General features: G+C 41.5%; 1 protein-coding gene across 4 annotated transcripts in view; it reads left to right on the top strand.

Moving 5' to 3' along the window:
* LOC109418753 (somatostatin receptor type 2-like) overlaps positions 1-13,257 on the top strand; it is a 276,019-nt gene extending 262,762 nt beyond the window's left edge. For all 4 annotated transcript variants that reach the window (XM_062861294.1, XM_062861293.1, XM_029857108.2 and 1 more), the window contains one exon: positions 11,519-13,257. In XM_062861294.1, coding sequence (XP_062717278.1) covers positions 11,843-13,246 — 1,404 coding nt within the window. In that variant the 5' untranslated portion in view covers positions 11,519-11,842 and the 3' untranslated portion in view covers positions 13,247-13,257. The remainder of the gene's footprint in view (positions 1-11,518) is intronic.
* Positions 13,258-14,852: the final 1,595 nt, after the last annotated feature.

The raw sequence follows: 14,852 nt of genomic DNA, 5'->3' as shown, positions 1-14,852 counted from the left end.
TGTTTGAGCGATGTTCTCGCTTTTGCAGACTATCTCGTCGACGACGTGGATGGTGTCGTGCTGGTGTAATTAATTTGAACAGTTTTGTAGACAATCAGGAAAAACTTTTTATTTTTTATCGATAGTGCTTGCTATTCATAATTGCGAGTAAAACGATTACACTTGAATGAAAACCCGGAAGAAAAGATTATTCCATCAATTCAGAACCTGACTTATGGAGTCACGTTTTTAGGGAAGAAAGTTTTGACGATTGGGACGGCGCATATGCGGGGCAACCTCTACGTCATGGAGATTGCAGTGCAACGAGCCAATGCAAGTTTGGCTGAAGCGGATAGTGCGGATCTCTGACACCGACGTATCGGCCACATCAGTGAAACTGGAATGGCCGCTCTAATGCGTGAGAAGCTGGTCCTTGGTGTGTCCTTCGAGTTGGAGAAGATCAAGTTCTGCGATGTGTGCGTCCTGGGAAAACAAAGCCGGGACCCGTTCAATGGTGCACGAGACAGGGCGACGCGACCGTTGGAGCGTATCCACTTGGATGTGTGTGGGCCGATCGAGCCTGCATCATGGGAAGGACATCGCTATCTCGTCTCCTTCATTGATGACTACTCGCATTTCGCTGTGGTGTACCTGATTAGGAAGAAATCGGAGGTGTTTGAAAAATTCAAGGAGTTTGAAGCGATGGCAACAGCGCAGTCTTCCCAAACGAACACCAAACTCGCTAAGTACTGCTGTATTTATATTCCGCCTGTACTCTGACTGTGCGTTCGTACCGCAACACCGCAAATCAGTACCCAAACGTGTACTTATGTTCAAAGTTCGTTTCAAACACAAGTTCGAACATATGTACAGTACATGTGTACCGTGAGAAACGAAGTGGGATGCAATCGTGCAAAAAAGAACTTTCTCGAACGACGATTGACAGTTCGGCACCAATCGTTTGCCAATCCGAACGCCGCTTCGGGTTTCATTCTCGGTTTGTGCTCGGATCGATTTTCGTTTTGTACTTCTGTACGTACACAAGTTTTGTACTTGAGTACTCTTCGGTACGGAGTACTGTAGCAAACACGGGTACTCCGATGTTTGGCGTTTGATGTTCAACACAAGTGCGAGAAAACGTACAGAAGTTGAACATGTGTCAAGTTTGTGGGAAGACTGCAACAGCGGCGTGTGGCACGAAGATTTCGAAGCTTACTATCGACCAGGGACGTGAGTATTTCTCCAACAGTCAGAAGACCTACTACAAGGAGAAGGGCATTCAAGCCGAGCCAACTGTAGCCTACTCACCGCAGCAAAACGGAGTGGCGGAAAGGTTTAACAGGACCCTCATCGAGAAAGTACGTACCATGCTGATCCAGTCCCATGCTCCAAAATTGTTCTGGTGTGAAGCTGTGCTTTCGGCCGTGTTCCTGATTAACCGAAGCCCAACCTCGGCGGTTCCAAGAAACGTTACCCCTGCTGAACTATGGTATGGTAGGAAGCCTAATTTGGAGAAGGCGCGTGTTTTTGGATGTCAAGCCTTTGCCTGGATACCGAGTCAACGGAGGAAGAAGCTCGACGCGAAGAGTCGACAGCTGGTCATGGTCGGTTACGCGCCAAATGGCTACCGACTGTGGGACAAGGACGAAAGGAGAATCGTAATTGCTCGTGACGTCAAGTTCGAAGAAAACTCGTTTCCGTGGGCCAACGATGCAAGAGATCGTGTGGAAGAAAGACTGGTGGTACCCCTAATCTACGAGCAAAAGGGGGAAGAACAAACCTTTCCACATCCAGAGGAAGGTGTCCAATCTGACGATGAATCTGCTCCGGAAAATGAAGATGAAGTTTTAACCGATGATGTCACCGACGAAGATGTAGCGGAACCTGCCCACCCCGCGCTCCCTTCGCAATCAGATCTGGACTTGTCTTCCGGCCGTGCAGGCGAGCAGTCCGAGAGGCGCAGCGAACGGGAGCGCCGATTTCCGGGTAAGTTCCTTGACTATCTTACTGGATTTAGAGCAAGTACTGTTGGCCCTCATTCTCCTCCAGACATTCCTGAGACGTTTGAAGAAATTAGTACCCGTGATGACCGTGACCTCTGGAACCAGGCGGTACAGGATGAACTCCGCTCTATGAAGGCCAATGATGTGTGGAAGCTGATGGCGTGTCCCGCCGGCGTGAAGCTGCTCAAAACGAAATGGGTTTTCCGACTCAAGGAGGATGAGACCGGTCGATTGGTTCGGCGTAAGGCGCGACTGGTGGTTAAAGGTTTCCTGCAGCTGCAACGTCCTGGAGTCGACTTCGAGGATACGTTCGCACCAGTAGCCAAGCTGTCTACCGTGTGGGTGGTACTGGCTGTTGCGGAACATCATGGTTTTCGAGTACATCATATGGACGTTAAGACGGCATTCCTCCACGGAGTGCTGAAGGAAGATTTGTACATGGAAGTACTTCAAGGCGTAAGGGTAAAACCAGGCAGCGTGTGCAAGCTGCAGTGATCTCTAGATGGGTTAAAACAAGCACCACGTTGCTGGAACGAGCGGCTTAAGGTTGAAGGATTCGTCATTGACATAATCGTCATCATTGAAAATTCGAAAACAGTTTTCTCGTTCAAAGCTGAAAACTCCGCAGTGAAAATGTATTCACTGTATTGCGGATGCAGAATGGAGTACAGTGAATACTTTTTCAATGTAAACATTCATGTTTTGAGCGAGAAAACTGCTTTTGAATTTTCAACGATGACGATTAAGTCAATGACGAATCCTTCAACCTTAACGCAACTCTACTGAAGCTGGGATTCCGAAGGTCAAACCGCGACTACTGTCTCTACGTGTGCAACACTGAAGGCGATGAAGTTTATCTGGTTTATTCCAGTCCCTCAGGAGCAAGATTGGACCCAACTAACAATCACTCATTTTACAAGCACCTTAACGACAAATTGATTCAGCATGATGCTGAATAACTTTTGGATAATTTTCAGGCACAACCTTTGTTCGGGTTTTGTTCACACAAATTTGGAGAAACTACAAAGCATAATGTTGTGTACCAACTGAACTGTTTGTTGTTAAATCGTTTTACAATTATATAGTAAAGCTGTTATTCAGCTTGAGCAAAAATGATTAAAAATAAATGAAATGCAAAATTTTTCAATTTCCACGAGAGTTTATGATTGGAACTTAATGCTGTGAACAAATATTGTGAAATAATAACTACACATAAATTTACCTAAATACAAATTCAAACTCGAGACCCGTCGATTGCCAGCCGCATGCCTTCCTATCTGCGCCATCCTAGAGATGATGAATTGCAGCGCTCAAATCAAAACATAAACTTCCCGTGGTTTAATAATGATCAGATTTCAACTCCTATTCAGCAGTGGTGAATTAGCTCAGACATTATGGTTAACGACTGAGCAACAGATTAATTCAGCTGTTGTTCAGTAAAAAACACTTGTTTTTTCATCACGTGCTCTAAGTCGAAATATGATGGAACGAAAGCGCTTATTTGACTTGTGAAAAACAAATTATACAGATACATGTGCTAATTTTTACATGAACTTAACAAGAAGCATAAAAAAGTCTTGTTAAACAATGCTGTAAAGAATTTTCTGAGAGTCGAATAAAAATATCATTAAACGCTTGAAAAGTGTTTTAAATTATTATTGTTAATACCAATACGAAAATTTGAACATTGGCTACCTTTTCAATTGAAATAGCATTTGTACAGTAATGTGTACAGCATAATTTTAGTTCAGCTATAATTACTATTATAAAGCAACAATTCAGCATGCTTGCTTGTTTGCGGCTGGCGATTGTTAGTTGGGGAGTCATCGATTGAGATGGGGTGTTAGAAATCTAGCACTCGCTGACTGCTAAGGTTTGCACATCACAGCAACCGAAGCATATGTAGTTTTGTAATTTTTGTTCATTCCAGCTTTTACCGTCATCCTGACAAGTCACTAATAAATTAGTTTAACTGTTCAAGCTGCGTTTTTCAATTTTCACCTTCATGAAGTTCCACCATATTCAAGAAAATTAAATGGAAAGTATAGGGAATGAGTGGATATTTTTTTTTTGTCGGGTATATTATCACTGCGACCATATTTGATCTTTTGTGATACACAACCCATTTTACTAATTGTACCTTGTCAAGGTGATTAATTTCTATGTGTCAGAAATCATCAACGCAAGACCTAGGTATCATCCCAGCTAGGTATAATGTGCCGTATGAAACGCACTACCTTACTTGGATTTAAAAACCATACTTCAAAGGGCTGTAAAAGTCCCTTATCAAAGAAAATCGCTCTTCTGTTGAAAAGAGCAGGACAACTGCATAATAAATGCTCGGAGGTTTCACTATCCTCCTTACAAAAGCGACAAATATCATTTTCAGCTTTGCCCATTAATTTCAGATGATATCTAACAGGGCAATGTCCTGTAATTAGCCCTGTGTACGAACACAGTTCATTTTTTGACAAGAGTAAAAGCTTTTGTGTATTCGATATATTAGGCATTATGAATTTTTTGGATTGCCGACATGCAACAGCATTCCCCCAGTTCGTAATCACCATCTTTTGTTCCCAGTTCCTGAGTTCCATATTGACAGAACATTTTGAGACTCCGCAAAATGGCTCTGGCCCTAGAAATGGTTGGTTTGATCCGATCCTGGCTAATTCATCAGCCTTTTCATTACCATCGATACCACAATGCCCTGGTACCCAGTAAATATTGACTGTATTATTGATACATAATTGTTGAAGTAAGAGAACACATTCCCATACTATCTTTGATGTACATGTAAACGATTTCAAAGCAGATAAAGCTGCTTGACTATCGGAGAATATACAAATGTTAGTATGTTTATACTTTCTTTTTAAACAAATAGAAACACATTCCAAAATTGCTTGTATTTCAGCTTGGAAGACGGTTGGCCATCTTCCCATTGAAACTGAGAGATTTACACCAGGACCTGTTACTCCTGCTCCTGTTTGGTCATTTTGTTTCGATCCGTCAGTGTAAAATATTATAGATCCAGGTCGAAGATGTGGTCCTTCCACGGTCCAAACAGTACGATCTGGTTCTATCACATTAAACATACGGTCAAAATTGAATTTTGCTTCCATCCAGTCATTGTTGACTGTAATCAATGGATTAATTTTGATATCTTTCAAAATACTTAAATGTCCTTTGATGTCACCGTCAAGGAGAGATTTGTATTGCTTAATACGAAGCGCGCTTTTGTCTGCTTCCAATTGAATGAACTGATGAAGTGGCAAAAGATTCAAAATTGCATCTAAAGCTTTCGTAGGTGTGCTGCGCATTGCACCTGTTGTACAAACAGTAGCTAGCCTTTGAAGTTTTTCTAGCTTTTTGATACTACATTTTTCTTTAGTTTTGGTCCACCATACTAAAGAAGCATAAATGATTCTAGGTCTGATAATGGCCGTATATATCCAATGAATCATAGCAGGCCTTAGTCCCCATTTGTTTCCGAAAGTTCGCTTACATATCCATAGGGCATTTGTTGCCCTTTCTATGATCTGTTTTAAGTGTGAATTCCAATTAAGTTTGGAATCTAATATGATTCCCATGTATTTTACTTCATTAGAAAGTGTCATTAAAGCTCCTTTCATACGGAGACCAGAAATTTTGAACTTTTTCCTTTTTGTAAAGGGAATTATGTGCGTTTTTGAAGGATTTATATCCAACCCTTCAGATACGCACCAATGCATTGTATAATCTAAGGCTCGTTGCATTCTGTTTGTAATGACATCGTCATATTTTCCTCGGACAATTATAACAATTTCATCAGCAAACCCTATTACTTCGAAACCTTGTGACTTCAGATTTGTTAATAGTTCATCCACTACTACCCAAGTAACACAGAAAACATCTTCAGAAATAAAAATTATAGAAGATGTTTTATAGTAGTACTATAAGCGCACCCGCCAACTTCTTATGTTATAATTACGCTGAAATCGAGTTGGCCAAAAACAAACATCAATAACAATAATTTTGACCCAGCAACGTATGAAATATGCTTTATTTACTATTATATAGCACTACAGAATCAACAAAATTAAGTTAATTTATTTATGATTAGTTTCGTTTTTATGGGTTGCTGTCGCTGATAAGAAATTCGTTTTGTCAGCATATATAAAATGATTTCAGTAAACAGACGACCAGCAGTTCTATAAAAAAAAAACAAAGTATCCATCAATATTACTTCTCGTATCGCCACATACCATATTTTAATCACTATTTTAAATCAGTGTGGCCACATCAACCTTTCCTTAAAACGATGCACCCTTTGCGGCCGTTTTTTCGCCAGTTTCGTTGACGCTGCTACTGCAATATTTGCGATCCAGATTCAACTTGCAACGTAATACCACACAGCTTGTACTCCGGTCACCGTAAAAGTGTTAGTATAGCCATAGTAGCTAATCGAGCGTCACCGTAAATGCCGGAACTGCTGCTGGCGGCCGATGGTCATCGGAATGTAGGTCTAGCCGGACAACTGCCTCAAAAATTTCACGAACTGCAAAACCATACATACATATCGCCGCAGACTACTCCGAACACGGGATGGTCGGATAAGTCATCGACCAACTGGAATCCCGTGGAAACGGGAAAAAACTCCGGCAGATCACCGTCACCGACAAAACAAGCACCGTAATTGCTAATAACAATATTTTGACATTTGACAGATACAGCTAAGCCACGTTAAAAGATAAGCTGTATATAAGTTATTTTGGTGTCGAAAAAATCTTTCCATAACAAAATCGAAAATATATTCATGAACATGCTAGAAAGATGTTATTTAGATGTATTATTACCGTTATAATAAATTTATCTACAATCTATTGCAACATAGTTATTGAAAACTTATTTTGGCGTAATTTCAGCTTATTTACAACCAAAACACTAGGTTTGAAATGCGGTCTGTGTCCCACCAGATTGAAAATATTCAGATCACAGTGCCGCCTAAAAATATAATTACACAAATGAAAAAGCGTCACGAATTGACATAATTTTCTTTTCTATTTTTTAACTATTCGGCTGAAAATTACTTCCTAAACATTATTACACGTGAATCGAATGAATGATCAGTTTATATAACTATAAGTATGGTTGAAACTTTTCACCATTCTCAATACTTTCAACCGATACTGTATTTCTCATGGAAAGCTGCCATATTGTTTTTCAGGAGAATTTTAGAGATATATCACAATTTTAATATACATTTTTTAATATGACTCAGCGGCGCTTGAATTTTGATGGAGTAAAATCAGAAGTTTCACCATGAATCTAGCAGCGCATGTGAAAAAACACCGCCTAAATTGAATATAGCCATTTGACAAATTATATTACCAGAATAGTTTTTTAATGATCATCATGCCTTCATCATCTGGAAAAAATATTATGATGTTGCGGTTATCAATGATATTAGTTTGTGTCCGTTGATACGACACGTGTACGTATTGATGTACATAGCTCATATTCCTATCAGTATTGTATTATGGGATGCTACAAGTTATATCACCTCCAAATACCTTAATTCCAACGAATGCTTATGACATGTCATAGTAAGGCATTCTATAAGCTGTTTTACTTGAAAATAACCTTATAACAACTAATGAAAGTGATTGCATTATAGAGGTATTTTCATAGTTGGCAATTATGATAAATAGCTTATTTACAACCAAGGGCTTGGGTGGAAAGTACCTGGACAGAAATTATTAGTACTATAAGTGTATTGGCATACATCTTGCATAACTTATAAGATGTTTTATAAGCCGCCATTTTTTGCGCTGTTTTGATTATATAAGTGTTCCATATTATGTTAAAAATGCAAGAAAAATACATCAGAGCTAGTATTAAATGTGTAATTTGAACTGTTATATAACAAGTTGTGTTACTTGGGTAGTGACCATAGAAGTGGCGATAGTACGCCTCCTTGTGGACACCTTTTTACGGATTTTACGGAAACGGATGCACTACCTAGCGTGGATGTGATTTCGCGTTTTGATAACATTTCACAGATCCATCTCACGATGCATATATCAAAGCCACGCTTCAACATTGCTCTCGTCATTGATTTATGCGAAGCATTATCAAAAGCTCCTTCTATATCAAAAAAGGTTGCAAGCAAAATTTCTTTCGCTTCAAATGTTTTCTCTATTTTTGAAACGAGTGTATGTAATGCAGTTACAGTCGACTTCCCCGTTTGATAAGCGAACTGACTATTGTTTATAGGATTTTGTTTCAAATATGTTGACTTAATTTGAATTTGACTTGACTTGACTTGAATTTGAAGGGCCCATATAGCCGAGGCGGTAAACGCACGGGTATTCAGCATGACCATGCTGAGGGTGACGGGTTCGATTCCCGGTCGGTCCAGGATCTTTTCGTAAAGGAAATTTCCTTGACTTCCTTGGGCATAGAGTATATTCGTGCCTGCCACACGATATACGCATGCAAAATGGTCATTGGCAGAGGAAGCTCTCAGTTAATAACTGTGGAAGTGCTCATAGAACACTAAGCTGAGAAGCAGGCTTTGTCCCAGTGAGGACGTTACGCCAAGAAGAGAGAGAGAGAGATGTTGACTTAATGTAGTAATCAATAAGTTTTTCCATAATTTGTAAATTAATATTAGAATTTGTAAATCAATATTAGAATTCTCGACAGTGGTTTCTTGTAGAGGAGTCATCCTGGATTCTTCATCACTAGTTGTGTCTCCTGCAACATTTCCATCACTTTTATAAATGAATGTGGAACAAGGAAAATGTGTCTGCATCATTACTTCTAAAGTTTCAATTCCATTAAAAGTAAGGCAATCATTTTGCCTTTTCACAGTACCTAATCCGTTAACATGGTCGTTCGAGAGGGCTTTTTGTAGTCTTGCAACAACAGGAGTCTTTTCAATGCTTTCGCATGTACGCCTCCAGTCCATTCGTTTCGACCTTCTAACTTCTTTATTATATTCTGTCAGAGCAATTTTATACGCTTCCCACTCCATGGTTCGTTTTGCCCTGTTGAACAACTTTCTGGCCTGTTTGCCCTGTTGAACAACTTTCTGAGTGGATATAGACGTTCACTGGATATTTTTCAACTAAAGTGAAATTATGCACAGAAAAACAAACGAAAACAAAAATGCCACTACTAACCGTTCAACAGTTGGCGAATTACCCTACTTTTTAAACGTTGAAAAAGTTGAGATGGAATTACACTTTTAGGATCTTTCTCGAAAACAAAGCGGCTGGTAAGGACGGTATCGCAGCAGAACCTCATAAAGATGGGCCCGGAAAAGTTGGCCAGCTGTCTGCACCAGTTAGTAGTCAAGATCTGGGAAACCGAACAGCTACCGGAGGAGTGGAAGGAAGGGATAATCTGTCCCATCCACAAGAAAGGCGACAAGTTAATGTGTGAGATCTTTCGAGCGATCACCATTTTGTATGCCGCTTACAAAGTGCTATCCCAGATCATCTTCCGCCGTCTTTCACCTAAAGTAAATGAGTTCGTGGGAAGTTACCAAGCCGGTTTCATCGACGGCCGGTCGACAACGGACCAGATCTTCACCGTACGGCAAATCCTCCAGAAATGCCGTGAATACCAGGTCCCAACGCACTACCTGTTCATCGACTTCAAAACGGCATACGACAGTATCGACCGCACAGAGCTATGGAAAATTATGGACGAGAACAGCTTTCCCGGGAAGCTTACCAGACTGATAAGAGCAACGATGGACGGTGTGCAGAACAGCGTAAGGATTTCGGGTGAACTATCCAGATCATTCCAATCTCGACGGGGACTACGACAAGGTGATGGACTTTCCTGCCTACTATTCAACATCGCCCTGGAAGGTGTTATGCGACGAGCCGGGCTCAACAGCCGGGGAACGATCTTCACGAAATCCGGCCAATTTGCCTGTTTTGCGGATGACATGGATATTATTGCTAGACCAATTGGAACGGTGGCAGAACTGTACATCCGCCTGAAACGTGAAGCAGCAAATGTCGGACTGGTGGTGAATGCGGCTAAGACAAAGTACATTCTGGTAGGTGGGACTGAGCGAGACAGGACAAGCCTTGGCAGCAATGTTATGATAGACGGGGATACTTTCGAGGTGGTAGAAGAATTCGTCTACCCCGGTTCCTTGCTAAAGCGTGGTTCTCTACGGACACGAGACATGGACGATGCTCGAGGAGGACCTGCAAGCACTCGGAGTTTTCGAACGACGGGTGCTAAGGACGATCTTCGACGGCGTGCAGGAGAACGGTGTGTGGCAGAGAAGGATGAACCACGAGCTCGCTGCATTTTACGGCGAATCCAGTATCCAGAAAGTGGCCAAAGCCGGAAGGATACGGTGGGCAGGCCATGTTGCAAGAATGCCGGACAACAACTCTGCATAGTTGGTGTTTGCTAACCATCCGGTTGGTACAAGAAGGCGTGGAGCGCAGAGAGCACGATGGGCGGACCAGGTGGAGCGTGATCTGGCGAGTGTTGGGCGTGACCGACGTTGGAGAGCTGCAGCTGCAAATCGAGTATTATGGCGGCAAAATGTTGATTCAGTATTATCATGAATTTGATGTTAACTAAATAAATGAATGTGGCATTGATGAACTTGTAAATTTTAAAAAATATCATAGATCTGGATCATGTTGCTAGAACTGGCCTTCAATGGTTTTGTTTTATAAACTCATGTAGTTTGACATGTCGCAAGGCTGATTCAAAATGTAATAAAAAAAAACAGGCCTCTTCCTCGTAAGAAATCAGGTGACCGGAAGATCCCGGAATGTAGTCAATGTGCCTAAAAAATACTTTGTGTGAAGAATTAGCATTAAGTTAAAATTCACAAATATAAAGAAATTCAAAAAAAAAAAACCTAAAAAATACACGAAATAGCAAATTTTGTCAAGATTCGATGACGATGACAAATTCATTAAGTTTGACACGGCGGGATGCGATCAATGTGCCAAAAAATGCTGGAAATGGCTAAAAATGATTGGTTTTGAAAAACCTTTTCCACGATACCCTGGAATATTTCCGAAACCATGTGACTAATGACATTTTTTGGTTCACATATAAAACTGCAACTGTTACTGGTTGTTGCAATTGAAACAAAAATGAAAATCCGCCCAAACAACAAAGACATGATTTTGCGATAAAAAGTATCAATAACGGATAAGGCTTAAGATGACCATCAATTAGTGTTATTTATTGGACTTGCGCTATAATTGAGATTTAGGTGAAGGTTCTCTGCCTCACTGTGCGGTTGTTCTGAAATATATTCGTTGCTTAAAACAAAAACATAATATCCCAATTTATTAATGCACCGAAACGATTAGTTCCCCATACTTTTAATCATTTCACAACAGACAACTGCAGCCATCTACCACCGCAGTGCTGCAGGGCCACGTGTGTTCCACATTCGCAGCGTGCACGCCACTTCCAGTCTCAATATCTGCTCGCGAATGCATATTTTTTCGAGCACCAAACAAACATCACTGACCCGGTTTTTTTACGTTTTCTATTTGCAGGAAACACACCCCCTCGTTCGCTCTCGTGCTCGCTTGGCGCCCAACGCCGCGTTGACAGCCATCTGGAGGACATCTGGGAAATGTTGCCCCGTCACCTGTCGTGCTGCTGTTGCTGACTATTGACCACTCCTTGCGATCGAATGGGAACGGTGGAAGTACTTACTTAGTCAGTAGAATCGATGACAACAGGCTGGGCGAAAGGAAGTTCAGTTTGGTGCAGTGTTTGAAAGTGGGATGAATGTTTAAATGGGGAGACTTGTTAGTGGTTAGAGGCGTGATAATTGAGTCTTTTTATCGAGCGTGAAGAGAAACGGATGCAACAACATGGATATTAATCTAACGTACTTTCTGACTACGGGTGGTTTGTTCGGTGAGAATACGTCGATGAGTGAGGTGGGGCTGGATGCCATGAATGATACAGGAGGGATGCCTCGTGGCAACTTTAGCTGTCCGTCGACGGATATGCCCACCACGTACACTGTGTTCATGATACTGTATGCCGTCGTGTGTCTGGTCGGTGTCATGGGCAATACGCTGGTAATCTATGTGGTGTTACGGTTTTCCAACATGCAGACGGTGACCAACATGTACATTCTGAATCTGGCGATTGCGGACGAGTGCTTCCTGATCGGTATTCCGTTCCTGATAGCAACGATGCACATGAAGCGTTGGGTCTTTGGAGGAGCCATGTGCAAAGCCTACATGGTTAGCACGTCGATTACGCAGTTCACCTCTTCAATATTTCTGTTCATCATGTCGGCCGACCGCTATATAGCTATTTGTCACCATATCTCATCGCCCAAGTACCGGACGCCGCTGGTCTCACGCGTGGTCTCAGCACTAGCATGGCTTGCCTCGGCTCTAATCATGTTGCCAATCATGATATACGGCGACATCATCCAGCTGCAACCCAACAGCTACTCGTGTCAAATCGTGTGGCCAGAATCGCACGAACATATGCCAGGGTACACGTTCACACTGTACTCGCTCATCCTGGGATTTGTTGTGCCACTATGCTTTATAATGACATTTTACTGTCTCGTGATTCGCAAGCTTCGTAACGTAGGCCCCAAAACGACCAACAAATCACGCGGAAAGCGGCGTTCCCATCGGAAGGTAACGAAACTAGTGCTAACCGTAATCACCGTGTATATCCTTTGTTGGCTGCCGTACTGGATTTCGCAGGTAGCTTTAATTACTTCCCCGGACGGGTCCTGCAGTACTCGGCTCGATATCATTCTCTTCCTCCTGGTTGGTTGCCTAGGCTACATCAATTCGGCTATCAACCCCATTCTCTACGCGTACCTTAGTGAGAACTTTAAGAAAAGTTTCCTCAAAGCCTGCACCTGTGCCGCCCGGGCCGAGGTAAATGCCCAATTAAAATTAGAAAACAGCGTCATGCCGAAGCGGTCCCGGACGAGGACCAACTCCGACACAACACAACTGACCACATCGAAAGTGCAGCATCGGCTGTTGATCGACCCGACCACGACGGCCACCACGACAACGACCGCTGCATCGACCGTGTCCTCACGGAATCCCAGCCCACCGGTGGTTCAAAGGAGCTTAGTGACCAATAACAATAACAACAACCACCACCCCAGCAGTGGGAACAATGCGAAAAACTGCAACAACGACCGAACAGCGACCGACGGGACTAATCGAACGGCATCGAATGCCGCCTCCAACGGCCACAATAGTGTAGGTGAATTAGTGCAATTGTCTTAAATATATAAAAACCCCAGCTACGAAAATTTATCGTTAATACAGCACACACGTAGTAGAGTAATGCACCCAAAACAGATGAGATAGAAATTTGTATAAGTGAATTAGGAGAGAAATAAATTGTACATTACACTAGTGTCATAAATCAAACAAGCGGCAAACAAAGTGAGAGATAAACACTGTACATAAATTAGAGACGTAAATTTGAAATTTATTGAAAAGCCATTTATAGGATAGGAACTTCGGGGCCTGGCCATCGTAAACAAACACAATTCATGTGCGAAAGTAAATTCTAATGAAATAAAACTGCTGACTGCGGTGTTGTTATTGAAATAGACGGTTGAGAATAATGTCCTAGCCTGGGATGATTTATGTGTCTGGAAATGGGTGGTGGACACTGAATCACCATCGGGCAACCATAATGACAATGTCGAAACCTGTGTTTGTTGTGACAATACATCCAATGCGACATAGGTTTGTCTTAACTTGCACGGAATATGACAAACATCACACGTTAAGAGATTTTTTTTAGCACTGCATTGTACTTCAGGTCGGTAAACATTCACAGCAAATAATTTTGTAATATCCAGGCGCGTAATTTCTGGTGATGTATTCATTTTCGAACGTAGTTTCACTCGGTTACGTCGTTTTCCAACAATTATCACACTCACCATGCACACCCTGGTTGGCACCGGAAAGTATCAACAAACCCATTCCAGCAGATACCTAGAAGCAGTATCATATTTATCACCTTCCTACTAACTCGGTGGAATAGCTGAGAGGTAAGGGATACGTCTCACACTCAACGGATCAGTGTACGAATCCATGCCAATATTTTACTTATATATGATTAATCTTTAGATCCGGTTCTAGCGATTGCTAGACCCACTCTCAAGCTGCGGCTACTAATTTTTTACAAGAAAATGATGTAATTGTTTACATCACTTTTACGACGCGACTGATGTGCAGCGAAAATGATGTGATATCACAAGATTTTTTTTGCTGTGTTGCATCCGTGCTGAAGAACCATCATCAAACAGTTTTGATTTTGGGTTTATAATAATTGATTATTTACTAGTTGAAAAGATTGCAACAAATTTAGCTTCTATTTTTTTCACCAACAAACATAAACTTGATAATATCTTCACAAGTAAAGGGAGTCTCCTCTTGACTTCTAAAAATAAATCATTTAATATTCGATTTACTATTCTCTACGTGCTAAGCTGCATTTGCTTGGCATTCAGTTTTCAGTTAATAACTTTTTGTCACATGCTTCAAATCGCTTTGCAGTTTTGAAAGCGTTGGTTCCTAGTAAAATTTCACACAGAAATCATTCATTGACTTAATTTAAGGGGTTTGATGGGTGACCTGTGGTGATTTTTCCTTGAAAACGTAATTTTTCTCATAGTAAATTGCATGAAAACTTTGAACGATGACGAGAACGAAAATATAGTCTCTTCGATCAGCTAAAGTTTTACATAGTTTATATGGACCTAAAATGGGACCCAAAGAGTGCACAGGAGAGTTTTCTTTCTTTCCCAGGCTATTACGTATAGCCCCGGTAGATAAAAAAAATATCAAATATATAATCTCTCTCTCTTCTCTCTTC

The sequence above is a fragment of the Aedes albopictus genome, chromosome 3 (assembly GCF_035046485.1).
Source record: "Aedes albopictus strain Foshan chromosome 3, AalbF5, whole genome shotgun sequence".
In the NCBI taxonomy this organism is placed as follows: domain Eukaryota; kingdom Metazoa; phylum Arthropoda; class Insecta; order Diptera; family Culicidae; genus Aedes; species Aedes albopictus.
This window is presented reverse-complemented; position numbering and strand designations above follow the sequence as displayed.